General features: G+C 35.5%; 1 protein-coding gene across 1 annotated transcript; it reads right to left on the bottom strand.

Moving 5' to 3' along the window:
- Positions 1 to 8,132: 8,132 nt before the first annotated feature.
- On the bottom strand, positions 8,133 to 8,813 carry LOC131148373 (uncharacterized). The gene is made up of 2 exons (XM_058098087.1): positions 8,634 to 8,813; positions 8,133 to 8,579 (listed from the first exon to the last, which is right to left on the bottom strand). The coding sequence occupies exons 1-2, from the start codon at positions 8,811 to 8,813 to the stop codon at positions 8,133 to 8,135; spliced, it is 627 nt and encodes a 208-aa protein (XP_057954070.1).
- Between the last annotated feature and the right edge of the window lie 6,296 nt (positions 8,814 to 15,109).

The raw sequence follows: 15,109 nt of genomic DNA, 5'->3' as shown, positions 1-15,109 counted from the left end.
AAGAAACACGGTTAATCAGGCGAGGAAGAGCTAAGGCTAGCTTAGGAGTTAAAGAGGTGGAGGGTAGGCGTAGGCAATAGGCATGATTCCCTGTACGCGCGGGTCGTTGGGCGACTGACGGTTCAAATTCAGCTTTAATCTGTTAATATACAACTCCTCTTCCATTAGTTTACATGCATGCATTTCTCAACTATTTCGGGAGAATTTTTAGGACTTGTTTGGTCGAGGATTTGACAAATAATTTTCAAACTATTATTTTTTATGACAAAAAATTGCATCAATATTTCTTTTGTGCTCAAAAATGTACTTTGTTAGTTGTTTTCGAAATTATTTCTCAAAATGAAAACAATAAAACTATGTTTAATCAATGTTGATCCAAAAGATAATTTGTTGATAAAATAGTAATAATAATTGTTAGTCTTGATAGCTACACTATCATGACTTATTGTGTTTTGATGATATTAACCTATTTGTTGTTCTTAATGTCTATCATATTTGGAAATTATACTTAGCACAGATACAAGTGACACATTCATGAAGCACTGGATCAAAGGTAAATATCAGATCGAGTTGACGTGCAAATAGGAAGATCAAAAGAACATCTCGAAAGGACCTAAGTACAATCAGAAGATTAATTGTTAATTTATATGTAATAAAGGTTGTGTGAGTTAGGAACATTTTGTAACTCTTGCGGGTGTGTTTCTTGCATGATTTTTGAGTAAGAGTTGTGCCAATGCATGCATATTAGGACACTTGAATTTATAGGATTGCACTAAAAGTCACAAAATTAATTCATAGTTTTCAAAATTAAAATCAAAGAGTTTGTTAAAAGAATCATAAACTCAAATATGTTTTTCAAAAGGACAAGTTTTCAACACCTTGGTATGAACATGTTCATATTTAGTCACAATTTTATCTAAATGAGTCTCATGTCCAAAAGCTTCGAGAATTCAAGTATATTTTCATTAAAGGACATATTGACATATAAGATATCAAAACAAGTTTTCAAATGTATTTTATCAAACAAGATATCTTATATTCAAGGAAAAACTCATTTGGACAAGTATTAAACTTTATTAGACTTAATATACTTCATATAATTTTATCCAAGAATGTTTTAAATCATCAAAAAGTTTCTTGACAAAGAAAAACCGAGCAATCATCGTTTAACGTAGTATAGCCTTAAGTCCCAAACACGTTTCGGTATTTAGGGCATAACTTTTGTTAGAAAAGTCCAGATAGGATGATCATGGTGTCTATGGAAAGTTAAGAAAAAATTTCACAACTTTCATGTTGATTACTTTTTCTGATTTTAGGTAATTGTCGACGTATAGAGGAAACCATCGAGGGTTTCAAAGAGCCTAGAAAAATAGTCGATGGTTTGGGACAGTGACAGAACGCCAATAGCTAGAAAACGGCCAGTTTTGTTTGGGAATTGCTCCCAACGGCTAGTTAACGGCTATAAGGGATTTTTGACTATAAATACAAGTCCATAGACTTGTTTAGTATGATTTTTGTGATTTACACAAGCATTTAGTGAAAAATATCTTTAATTACAAAACGTAAGCACTTTACATTTAGTTCATTCATTCAAAAGTGCTCAAACTCTCTTGTTCTCCAATCTTGTTTGATACAATCCTTGAGAGAGTGTGTAAGGTTTAGTTTGTAATTTATATCAGCTCATTTGTGGAGCATCCTTTGTATTCCATCATCTTGTAAGGTTCTTTGTGAACCATTTGTTGGAAGGTTCTTTGTGAATCGTTTTGGTGAGGGTTCTTTGTGAACCGAAAGCTCTTTGTGAGCGTGTAGGGATTTGTTCCTGATAATAGGGTTGCATACCCAAGGCTTGCTTCGTCAGGAAAAGAGCATTTATAGTGGATTGTAGAATCCTTAATTTGGTGCTAAGGTGTGGATGTAGGCTTAGTGTCGAACCACATTAAAACCCGATGTGAAGCTTTTCTCTCCCTACTCTTTATTTTACTATTTGTCTTGTGCATGATTTTTATTTTGTATATTGTGATATAATTTCTTGCCATCTTGCCAAGACTATTATTTTGTAGAGAGAAATTTTACTACGCGAAAAGAGCCATTCACCCCTCTTTGACTCTACATTGTATATCCGCTACGGGGCACATGTATATATTCCACGGGCTACGACATCTAACAAGTGGTATCAGACCCAGATGCTTGAATTTAACAGAGTAAAATCCAGAGCAAAAAGATCAAATAGAGTATTTGGCGAGTACCTCCTCCCAAGGGCAATCCATAGCAAGACCGCCATTGTTCAATTGTTCGAACTACCCAGTTTGGAAAAATCGAATGACTACCTTTATCAAAGCACACGATTTCAAGATGTTGTGGGTCATCTCAGAGGGAGATTATGAATTCAAAAATGCCAAATGTGAACCAAAACAACCTAAGGAGTTGTCGGAAACTGAACTAGGGTTAGTTGAGCTTAACTTTCAAACCAAAAACTTTCTTTATTGTGCTTTAAGTGATGATGAATACAATCGTGTTTGTGGTTGTGATATTGGTAAAGAAATATGGGAAAAACTTGAAGTCATATATGAAGGTACTTCACAAGTTAAGAAGTCCAAAATTTACATGTTAGTTAATGAGTATGAAATGTTTAAAATGGATGAGGAAGAATCCATCACATCCATGTTCACTCGGTTCACACACATGAAAAATGAACTAAAAGCACTCGGTAGAACTTATTCTATGGAGGATAATGTTCAAAAATTTCTCCGATCTTTACCTGAGTCATGGCATGCAAAATCCACTGCCATTGAGGATGCAAAGAATTTAATCAAAGTCACACTTGATGAGCTTATTGGGTCACTTATGACTTATGAACTTATGAAAAATACGACTTTGGATTCTAAAAAGCCTAGGAAGGATAAAAGAAATGCTTTTAAAACATCTAGTCCAAATCTCAAAGAAATTCTTGAAGATGATGAAGATTGTAAGGATAACGTGGAATCACTCATAAGAGAATTGAGGAAGTTCCTTGTAGGAAAACAACACTTTAGGAATGAAGAAATAAGCAAAAAATGAGGAAGAAGCACATTAATGCTTCATGGCCAATGAACATGAAGTAAAAGGAATAAGTTCGGAAGATGATTATGATTATACTCCTTCATATGATGAGTTAGAAGAAACTTGTAGAAAACTTTATAATGAATTAATTGCAACTAAATGGAAAAATAAACATCCTGAAGCAAGTTTGTCAAAATTCAAATGAAAAAAAAACTCTCTTTGAATGAAGAAATTAAATCCCTAAAAAGGGAAAATGAAGAGCACAAAACTTTAGAAGTAAAAATAAAGAGCCTTGAAGATAAATTGCTAAAATGCAAGGACAAGGAACCTTGTCTTTGTCCTACCTTAAAAAAGGAAAATGTTTTCCTTAAAGAGAAAAACGAGAAGCTTATAGAAAATGCTCAACAAGACCATGGATCTTTTCAAGTTGAGGTGAAAATTTTAAAAAATCAAATTGAAAATATTTTGAAGGAAAATGTTATCTTGAAAAAGAAAAATGAAGATCATGGCAAAGTCATAAAACGTAAAGAAAATTTAAATAAATTCTTAGGAGTTAAAAAAGAAACAACTTTTCCAAAAAGAATTTGAAAACCTTTTATAAATCACATGGGTATGTCTCAACAAGTAAAAATAATGCAAATAAGTCAAGATTCTCACATGAAAACAAGATTTGTTTATATTGTAAATGAAAGGGTCACATAAGATATTTTTGCCCATTTAGAGGAGCTAGATGCAAGGCAAGGAAGTTTGAATGAGTTGTGAAGAAAAACCCATTGGGACCAAAGGAAGAATGGGTACCAAGGAGAATTACATGAATTATAAATTGTGCTTCCTTAGGACCTAGGATTAGGAAATAGGTTTTTAGGTAGATACCTAGGTAAAAACAAAAAGTGAATAAGATGTGCTCAAGGTATAAAATCCTAACTTATGCTTTCTAAATTGTTTAATTACTTTGCTATGATTTTTTTTGAATCATGCCAATGTTATTGAGGTGAAATGATAAAACCAATGTGATGCTTTAATTGTATACATATCTTTATCAATTGGTTTCTTTTTGAAAATGTTGACTTTTGCTTAATGTGATGAAATAGCATGTACTCAAAGCTTATTCTTTTCCAATTAAATTTATGAGTAGTAAATAGAAAAACCTTGTTTTTCTCATATGAATTACTAAGGTTTCAAATTATTGATTCAAAAGCATGCTATGATTTGTTTTGATGATATATGCTCTTATTTAGATACATTGTAGAAAGTCTAAGCATAGCATAACATATCCCATTCATGAAGATGAGCTTTACTAAAAGCTAATCAAAACAAAAATTTAAAAATTTGCATTGAATGTTTGATAAATCAACATATAGTATTTTTGTTAAAAATCATCATTCATGTGTAAGTAAGGAAGCCAATCTAGGTTTTTCAATTGTTATGGTTTAGCACCAAAATTTGGTTTATTTTTTTAGCACACGCTCACCTCACCACCATGGAAACTAATTTTAAGAGGGAGAAATTATTTTAGCTATATGAATTGTACCTCTCCTTTTAATGATGATCAAAGGGGGATAATATTTGGTGTTCCATTTGTTAGGAACAAGATATGTGGGGGAGAATTGAAATGCATGTGGGGGTAGAATGCATATGGTTGCATGAAAGTTCAACTTGCTTATCTTAAATGAACTTTCTATTTTATGGTGTGCATGTTTAAAGCTCTAATAGATATGAAAAAATATAGTTAAACCTTATATGCATAAAGTAAGGGGGAGGAAATTATAGATATGCATATAGTAAAGGGAAGCATATTTTAGTCCCATTCTAAAATTTGCTTAAATTAAGGGGGAGCTTTAAATTATACCCTATAGGGGAACACCAATGGTTTGCCATCATAAAAAATGGGGAGAATATTAGCCTTAGAGGGTACGTGAACTTAATTTTCTTATTTTGATGATAACAACCCATTAGTGGTTCTAGATAAGTTTATCTTTGCATATCAAGCCATGGTTAGTATAAATACAAATGCAAAGATTAAGTAGATTCTTAATAGGTTAGACATCATCAAAAAGGGGGAGAATATTAGTGATGCCCCGAACCCGCCAAGTGGGGTCCGGGTGCCACGTGTTCCATTTACCTGTATCTGATACTATAACATCAATTACGCAGCGGAAAAATAAATTAACATTCTTTATAACATACTAGAGTTCTATATATATATATATATCCCAAAAAAAAGGATTCTCCAACATCCAGTATTCACAAATATTTAACTCAGAAATCATAAATATAATACAACCCAAAAATATATCCAAAGTTATACCCTCTCTCTCTCTCTCTCTCTCTCTCTCTCTAAATTGCTAGGCCAGCCTCAAGCTCATTGAGCTTGATCACGCGGAGGTCCTAAAAAAGGATGAAATTCATAACGGGTGAGACACATCTCAATAAGACGGAATAGATTAATACCAGTGTGTGGCTATCATGAGGTTTGTGTACAAAATATAATCATCATTTACTAATTATTCCACAATTATGAAATCATTCTCTGTCCCTACTCACACACATGCAGCGTATTTTATTAACGAGAGTTTTTCAAGGATTGGGGTGACTACCTGACCATACAAGTAGCACCCCTCTGCTCTAATACCTTATGCAACTGGGTATGACTACAACTGATGCTCATCAAGGTACTTACCTTACTTAGTAAGCCCTCAGGTGAATAGTTTGTCTCGTATTAACACACATTCACACAATTATTTTTTAGCGAAGATTCTCGAGGATAGGGAAAATTACCTTAGCCCATATAAGTAGTTTCTCTCAGCCCTAATATGTTATGCAGCCCAGTATGGCTACATTTGATACCTATCAGGGCACTCGCATTTCTCAGTAAGCCCTCGTGTAGAGAGTTTACCTCACCCCAAATACATATAATACTACAATAAGAAATACACTCATCACTTTGTTACATTATTCTGCGCCCTGTTATCTCTGTAATACTTATCTCTTCATAATCTTAGTTTTCACATTTCTTAGTATTTCACATCACATAAAATGTCGCATCGCATAATATGTCGCATCGCATAATCTGTTCTCACATTTCACGTCACATAATTTGTATTCACATTCATTGTTCTCATGTTATACGTTGGTTAAATTTACAATTATGCATTTATAACTCATTGCTATATGGATAAAAATTGTCATGCTTCCCCCCATGATAGGTTGTGCGGCCAGTAGGCTAGACTTAACCCTGGTTGGCCCACCATAGTTAAATCAATAACAATCTCTTCAGTCTGTAAGTCATATTGGCTGTTCCCGTACTGGTCTAAACTCTAGGGGCACTCTACCCTTCTCAACACAATCGACCATCCCGTCTCCACATTCTCTCTAAGACGTGTGGGTGCACTAGCTTTTCAGAAATCACGCGCAACAATATTGTGCCTACTATGGTCCACTGAAGTTCTCAAACCATAACTTACAATTTAATATTCACATTTAACTCTGTTTTAAACAATCACACGCAATATATATTCTCAATACATTTCAGTATTTCCAACATCTCATAAATATATCATAATTCAACACAGTGTATTCACTTTACTCATGCCACACAATTTGAATAATACACATAATTATATCATCTAAAATAATAAACTAACTCATGTTCATCATTTGTTTTACTAAAACTACGCATTAAATTATCTCCACAATTTATCCAGAAAATCCATTACTTTAATCATTCCATTTTCACAAAAAATAATTAATAACACAGCCCTAGGCTCAAAATCACAGTTCAAATGGTTGACTTTTTAAAACCCACATGATAATTATACACACACACACACACACACACACACACACAATTTCTATTTTAATCAGTTGAATTACAAAATTACTAGCTTAATCTATTCCCCTTACCTGGTTCTCTGAACTACGCTTGCAAGGATCCCGAAATTATACTTGCGACGCTCACCCGAACCCTGAATTCATGAACCCTAGTTTATCAATACCACCCCAAATAAAATACCATTATTTTACACATTTCCTAAATTCATAAACTTAAAATAAATAATTAAATTCCCAAAACCTACAAATTCGATTAATTCCCATAACCTTACCCTAACTTTGGAGTAGTGTCTAAGAAAGCCCAATTCAAAATTCCGCTCTAGTCAAATCAACAAGGATTGATGTTAGGCCCTAGAAATGGCGTTTGATCGTTAATTAGACTAAAGTTTTGAGAGAAATTGAGGAAAAAGAGTGGGTTTGTCTTACCCTAGGAGTGGTGCCTACAACGCTCCTACGAAAAATCCACTCTGGTTAAATTGACAATGGTGTAGAATGGAACCCAACGGTACTTTTCATTTTCCGATCGGTTGAGTATTTGCCAAGAAAATGAGGAGAGAGAGAGTGGAGGCGAGGAGATAGAATGGCGAGAGGTGGAGAGAGAGAGAGAGAGAGAGAGAGAGAGAGAGAGAGAGAGAGAGAGCGTGAAACCTCTCTGTACTTCAATTTCCTGAGGAAATTACTTCCTCAGAAGTTACTTTCCTTAAATATATATATATATATATAATATATTATAATATATTAATATATTATTTAATTAATAAAAATTAATAATATTTAATTAATTTAATTTTTTTTTGGATCACTACATTCTTCTCTCCTTAAAAGAATTTCGTCCTCGAAATTTTGCTAATTGTTTATTTCCACATTTCTACAATTTATTAACTAACTATATCCCACATAATCCAGTATATACCATCATCTCAATTTTTGCATTATCTACAATTAAATAAAACCATTATTATCTTAAACATAAACTCGTACCTATGCCCTTGGCAATATTTGCCTCGGTTGGGATCATCGTGTACACACGTGCTGGACCACCTCCACCTCAGGGTACGTGTTGGTTTTCCCGGATCTAATTAGGTGTAGGTGCATTGGGCAGTAGTTCATGACAGTTTTCTAATAATGTGCTCTGGCTTACTGCACTTATAGCAGTTGGGACCCCCAACTCAGTAGTTACCCCTGTGCCTCCTATTACATCTACGACATATAAGGTAGGACAAATCATCCTGATAACTATAATAACCTCGATCTCTCATCTCCTACCTCGGGCCCACCACCATTTCTCTCTTCCATGAACCTTGATTAGCCTCAGCTTGAAAATTGGGAGGTGCATGCCTCTTTCTCTGCTCTGACGACTCTGTACTGCCCCGCAAGCTCTTCTCCAGTACCAAGGCCTTATACACTAAGTCTGAGAAGTTCTGAACCTGGAACCCCACCACAAGTTCATAGATCTTTCGTCTCAGGCCTTTTTCGAAAATTCTGGCCTTTCTCGCTTCATTCGGGATCATAAATGGTGCGAAGTGAGATAGCTCCACAAATTTCACTGCATACTCCCCAACAGTTATATTCCCCTGGGTCAGGTTGGTAAACACCTCAACCTTTTCTTCTCTAGTGGATGAGGGGAAGTACCTGTCAAAGAACAGCTCCTCGAATCGTTCCCAAGTCAGTGCCACTTTCACCAACCTCTGTCCCTCTAATAGCTTCACCTAAAGCCACCAATGTTTCGCATCACCTATCATATTAAACATGGTATAACGAACCTTCTGCTCGTCTATGTAGCCGAGTACTTCCATTATCACCTCAATTTCCTGAACCCAGTTCTCTATAGCCACTGGATTAGGTCCTCCTGCAAAAGTTGAAGGGTTCAATCTAATGAACTTCTTGATGCTACAGCCTTGATCTACAGATGGGCAGTTTTGCTCTCTGGGATCACGCCTCATCTCTGCCCTGACCTAACGGGCTATGCCCTGCAGCATAGTGGAAGTATCAAAGTCCTCCTCACTAGAAGCCTCCGAGTCATCCCTTCCTTCAACTTCTATATTCTTCCCTTTAGGGTCCATCCTGAAAATAGGACAGAAAAGAGTTAAGAATTCCATTATCATAACCTACTCAACACAATTATTAAACTAAAATCCAATATACATCCAAATTTCTAACTTAAGGACCACTCCCACAGCTTAGAATTACGAAATCATCTAAGGTTTTCCGTGGTTTTTCTTAAACTGTCGAGTGCTTCAGAAAAATCACAGAAAGTCATCGACGTACTTCCATCTCCAATCTACAAGACAAAATCTTATAACTCTCAACACCTAACCTACCCATTTCCTATCCTCATTGTCATTTGTTCCTATAATCTGGTATTAATCATCCCTAAGTGTGAGGACTTGCTTATTTCCACATTTTTTTATATTACAAAATCACAACCCTCAACTCAGCAGATTATAATCCACCTGGACCCGTGGGTACTAGGGATACATCAGAACACATAACGGAAGTTTAAGCAGCAGGAAACATACAATCACAATATTATAAATGCGAAAACATCCATCACATTACCATAAATACAAGAGTCACTATAACCACTGTATTTCAGTATATACATCCCAAAAACAAGATCTAGGGACATTTCCTACAAAATCCAACAGTCCCTACTAACATTTACCCTTCAAAGAGGGCATATAAACAACACTAGATCAGCGGGGTTTTTCTCGCTCTCCTATCTGGGGCTCCTAAAAAGTTTATAAAATTTTGGGGTGAGACACCTCTCAGTAAGGGAAATAAATTAATACTAGTGTGTGGCAACATGAGTATTCCGTGTTATACATATACCTTATAGAACATATTCAGTAACTGTTATGTCAAATCTAGGAAAACATATATATATCATCAACACTTGGCAGAACATACTGCATTTTCATAAACATATTTCATCTCATATAATAATAATACAAAAACATTCCCGGTAGGTTAGCTAGTTGTTGTCATGTTTTACTCCCACATGACTAGGTTGTGTGGCCCGAAGGCGGGACCTGACAATGGTTAGCCCACCACTGTCAAGTCAAAAGTACAGTCTGTAAGTATGTTGGGTCTGCCAGACTTGGTCCGTACACCAGGGGTGCTCAGACACTTCTTATAAACCACATCGACCATCCAATCTCACACTACTCCGTACAAACGCGTTAACACAAATATCATGATTATGATGACCATGGACACATAGCAATGGTACCATGTAAGTGCTAACCTAGACCAAGCCAACCAGGTTATGATATCATATAACATATACTGAAACTATGATACATGGATATCTCATATCATTAATTATCAAATCAATCATATCATTTTGCATATATACGTACATCATGAAAAATCATCGGCCCGTACGCCGGTATTTCACATTTTACCATAGCTCGGCCCGTACGCCGGAAAATCATAGCACAACCCATACGCTGGCAAATCATTTCCATAGCTCGGACCGTACGCCAGCAAACATATCCATAGCTCAGCCCGTACGCTGGCAAATCATACACATAGCTCAACCCGTACGCTGGCAAATCGTACACATAGCTTGGCCTGTACGCCGGCAAATCATACACATAGCTTGACTCATACGCCGAAAAATATATCAAAATCTCGGTCCATACACCGGTTTTCCATTATAAAAATCCGTATCATTAACACATTCCCAAAAAATAGTATTTCATAACAATTTCTACTCATGCCACACTAACAGGTTTTTCGCATATTCAACATACCATCATTTTCAACAGTATTTTCCTAAATATAAATCATATATAAATATATTTATTTTCCTGAAATCAAATGCTATAACAATATACGTATTTTTCATAAAATATTAGCTTAGTTTATCCTCTTACCTGATTCTTGAAAAGCCTCAAAGAAAATCTATCCTGCACTCGTAGGGTTCCCAACTCAACACCCTGGAAACAGCATTTCCTAGAACTAAAGTTCAGTATTTCTATGCGTATAACATTTCCTACAACTATCAAATAACCAAATAATGAGTAGAAAGCCTTACCTTGGATTTGGGATGGTTTCCAACTCAGCCCCATCGATGATCCGCTCTGGCATATTTGTAGAAAATTTTCCCAGGAGCGTCGTGGTGGCTTCAGATCGTCGAAACGAAGGAAATCCAACCCAAAATCTTAGTGATAAGGAGAAGAAACCATATAAGGAGAGAGAGAGAGAGATTCAGAGCAGGAAAATGATTGAAAATTCTCATTTAACCCTATTTATACTGCGGGATTCGTCGACGAACCACGTCACCTTGTCGACGAGTCTTATAGAAAGTTCGTCAATGAACTTCAACCCTCATCAACGAATTTCAGGTTTCCACAAATTCTATCTCGGTATCTTCTCATCGATGAATCATGTGCTCGTCGATGAGCTCCTCCTATACCCTCGTCGACAAGAAGTTGAAAAATTCCTCAGAATTATGCCATCAAAAATGCATTGTCGTCGACGAAGTCGACTATCTCCTTCTATTCCTGTTTCCATTTCCCTTTCTTTTATTATTTAAATACCATTATTTTTCGAGTCGTTACACTAAGTCTGCAGAACATAAAACCTAATGCTCTAATACCACTTTGTGACGCCCTGAACCCGCCAAGTGGGGCTCGAGTGTCACATGTTCCATTTACTTGTATTTGATACTATAACATCAATTGCACAACGGAAAAATAAACTAACATCCTTTATAATATACCAAAGTTCTATATATATCCCAAAAAAAAAGTATTCTCCAACATTCAGTATTCAAGAATATACAACTCAAAAATCATAAATATAATATAGCCCAAAAATATATCCAAAGTTATACTCTCTCTCTCTCTCTCTCTCTCTCTCTCTCTCTCTCTCTCTCTCTCTCTCTCTCTCTCTCTCTCTCTCTCTCTCTTTCAACTACTAGGCCAACCCCAAGTTCACTGAGCTCAATCACGCGGAGATCCTAAAAAAGATGAAATTCATATCGGGTGAGACACATCTCAGTAAGACGGAATAAATTAATACCAGTGTGTGGATATCATGAGGTTTGTGTAAAAAATATAATTATCATTTACAAATTAATCCACAAATATGAAATTATTCTCTGTCCCTACTCGCACATATGCAATGCATTTTATTTATGAGAGTTTCTCAAGGATTGAGGTGATTACCCGCCTATACAAGTTGTAGCGCCCTGACCCGTAGCGTGGGTCTAGGGTGCTAGAAAAATAAATAAACATTCTCTGATACCACACATACATATATATATATATATATACAAGAATGCAACCCGCCCTAACCAGTGAATCTCGAGTGCACCTGCGACTACTAGAAATAAAACTATACAGCGGAAGATTACTAAATCATCAACATTCTTTACCAGAGTTCTAATTGTTCCCCAAATATATACATACCACTATCCTTCTTCATATTACAATCCTCGAAACAATAAAATAGGATAACTTGTATCTCACCCACACTGATAACTACTCCCAAAAATCTAATTCCCGCCCCGAGGTAAGCTAGGAGCGGTTCCCTGAAGGAGTTGAAAAATAATTGGTATAATGGGGTGAGACACTTCTCAATAAGTCATATTATATTAACATTAGTGTGTGACTAGCATGGGTTCTCATGTGAAATAAAATTTCATCATTTATCTATACATAAAAATGACATTTTTAAAAACTGTACTATACTGTATATCAGAAGATACATAATTTACAAGTAATAACTGTTAGCTCAATATAGCCCATTTATAGTAAATTTGCAAATATATGCATAAAAGACGCAACCTAGACTACCAAAGTTGTAATGACCTGCCTATTTTTACATATATATATATATATATATATATATACATATTTATTTATTTATTTATTTTCCACATAATAACATACATAATAATCCTGCTAAGCTATCCTAGTCATGATCAACCTGGACCCATGGGTACCAAGGATATATCTGTCATACAATTCTAATACTTAAGCACCGAAAAACATAAAATTGTATACAAGCCATAAAATACCAAAAACCATACCAGAGTTCTACTAAATCTGTCATATACATATACATACATCCCAAAGAGACCAAAAAGTATCCTAGGGTCATAACCTAAAAAACCATCTGACCCTAGCTCACCCACTTACCCTATGACTCACTTCTAAAAATGAGTAGCACTAGGGCTATCCCAGGTATAGGAGTTACGTCGTGTAATAATTAGCCCAAATAGTCTAGATCGTCTCCACGGGGAATGCAGATTAATTCTAAACTAGTGCGAAATAGACAAAGAAAATAAGAAAACAAATTTTACTCAACATGGTTCAGATTCGAAATCTTAGGATTTTTTGAAAGTTTGTGGAAAAATTAAAACATATTAAAACCTAAAACAAGAACATAATGTAAACTACTAAGCTAACCTAGTACAATCCATTCAACTATCCAAATAAACGATAACCAAATCAAACAAGAAAAATGACAACCTCCTCAAACATTAATCACATAAGGGCATTCAACAATTAAATGAACCTAAACAAGGGCCTAAACAAAAGTGAATTAAACTTAAACAAAGGCCTAACAAGGATAAACTATACCTAAAAAAAATGAAAATGAATTCAACGTAAATAAAATCTTAAGCAAAAATGAACCACACTTAAACAAAATCTAACACTCACTCAAGTACTTAAACAAATTAAATCCACGTTAACTAAGCTTAAACAAAGCAAAATTAACCCAACAATATTAAGCTCCATTAAATACTAAAATGACATTGAAGTCTAAGCAACTAAATAATTAACGTAACAATAGAACTAGAGATGGAGTGAAACAATAAAATAACTCAACTTAACAATGAAACCAAGATAAAAAAGATTATGGATTTGACAATACAAATAAACTAAGCTGAACTTTTAAACCAAATTTAACAATAAATTAACTCAAGATGAAATTGAAGTAAATTAATAAACAACAAGTTCCAACAAAGTAATTTAAAATGACATTAAACCAAAATACTACAACTAGATGACAATAAGAAATTTAAAATTGTTAAAAGAGAAACTCTCAGTATTTCTTATTAACACTGTACAAGGCTTTATAGCTAAAGGAGGTAGGGTATACAAGGGTAACTTAGGAAATATACAAGGTAGGAAATATACAAGGGTATAAGGGTAACTTAGGAAGTATACTAACATCCCCCCCACAAACTCAAGGTGGTATTGAAGATGTCAACTGGAGTTTGCATACTAAAGCACGATGGCGAGCAGGTGGATGAGCCTTTGTGAAGATATCAGCTAACTGATCAGTCGAAGGAACTGACAGGAGGCGAAGTGTCCCTTTCTGAAGATGATGACACACGAAATGACAATCAATCTCGATGTGTCTGGTGCGTTCATGAAAAACATCATTGTGAGTGATCTGAACAACACTATGACTGTCATAGTAAAGCGGAGTGTGCGAGGGCTGAGGAACACCCATGTTGTGGAGAAGCCAATGAAGCCAAAGAAGCTCAGAAGTTGTATCAGCAAAAGCCTGATACTCAGCCTCACTACTAGAGCGAGCAACAACAATTTATTTTTTGCTTCACCAAGAGATAAGAGAGTTACCAAGTAGAAAAAGAAAACTAGTGGTAGACCGACGATCAGTAGGGTCCCCTACCCAATCAGAATCTGAATAAACCTGCAACGTCAAGGATGAGTGAGAGGAAAAGAAAAGCCCATGAAATAGGGTTCCCTTCACATATCGTAAGATGTGAAGAACAGCTGCATAGTGAACGAAACGAGGAGCCGACATAAATTGGCTAACAAGGTGCACTTCATAGGCAATGTTTGGTCTAGTGACAGTGAGATAAATCAAGCTCCCAACAAGTTGTCGGTAACGAGTGGCATCAGGAAGAAGCTCCCCATCAGTAGAATGGAGTTTGATATTGGGCTCTAGTGGACTATTAGTGATCTTACAATCTGTGATACCGAAATGTGTCAAAAGATCAGAAGCATATTTAGCTTGAGTTAAAGAGTAGCCACCAGAGGTAGGAGACACTTCTAAGCTGAGGAAGTAGTAAAGAGAACCAAGGTCTTTCATCTCAAACTGCTGACACGAAAATTACTTAAGCTTATGAATACCAAAAGTATCATCACCAGTAATGATCATATCATCAACATAAAGTAGTAGAATATTGATGCTAGTAGCTGTGTGACGGGTAAAAAGGGCTGAATCATAAGGGCTAGAGGCAAACCCAAGT

Source organism: Malania oleifera, chromosome 1 (genome assembly GCF_029873635.1).
Source record: "Malania oleifera isolate guangnan ecotype guangnan chromosome 1, ASM2987363v1, whole genome shotgun sequence".
NCBI classification, from domain to species: domain Eukaryota; kingdom Viridiplantae; phylum Streptophyta; class Magnoliopsida; order Santalales; family Ximeniaceae; genus Malania; species Malania oleifera.
This window is presented reverse-complemented; position numbering and strand designations above follow the sequence as displayed.

Coding starts and splice junctions, on each gene's coding strand:
- LOC131148373 (XM_058098087.1), bottom strand. CDS start 8,813: ATGAGGCGTGATCCCAGAGAGCAAAACTGCCCATCTGTAGATCAAGGC. Junction 8,580..8,633: donor GCTACATAGACGAGCAGAAG/GTTCGTTATACC, acceptor TGGTGGCTTTAG/GTGAAGCTATTAGAGGGACA.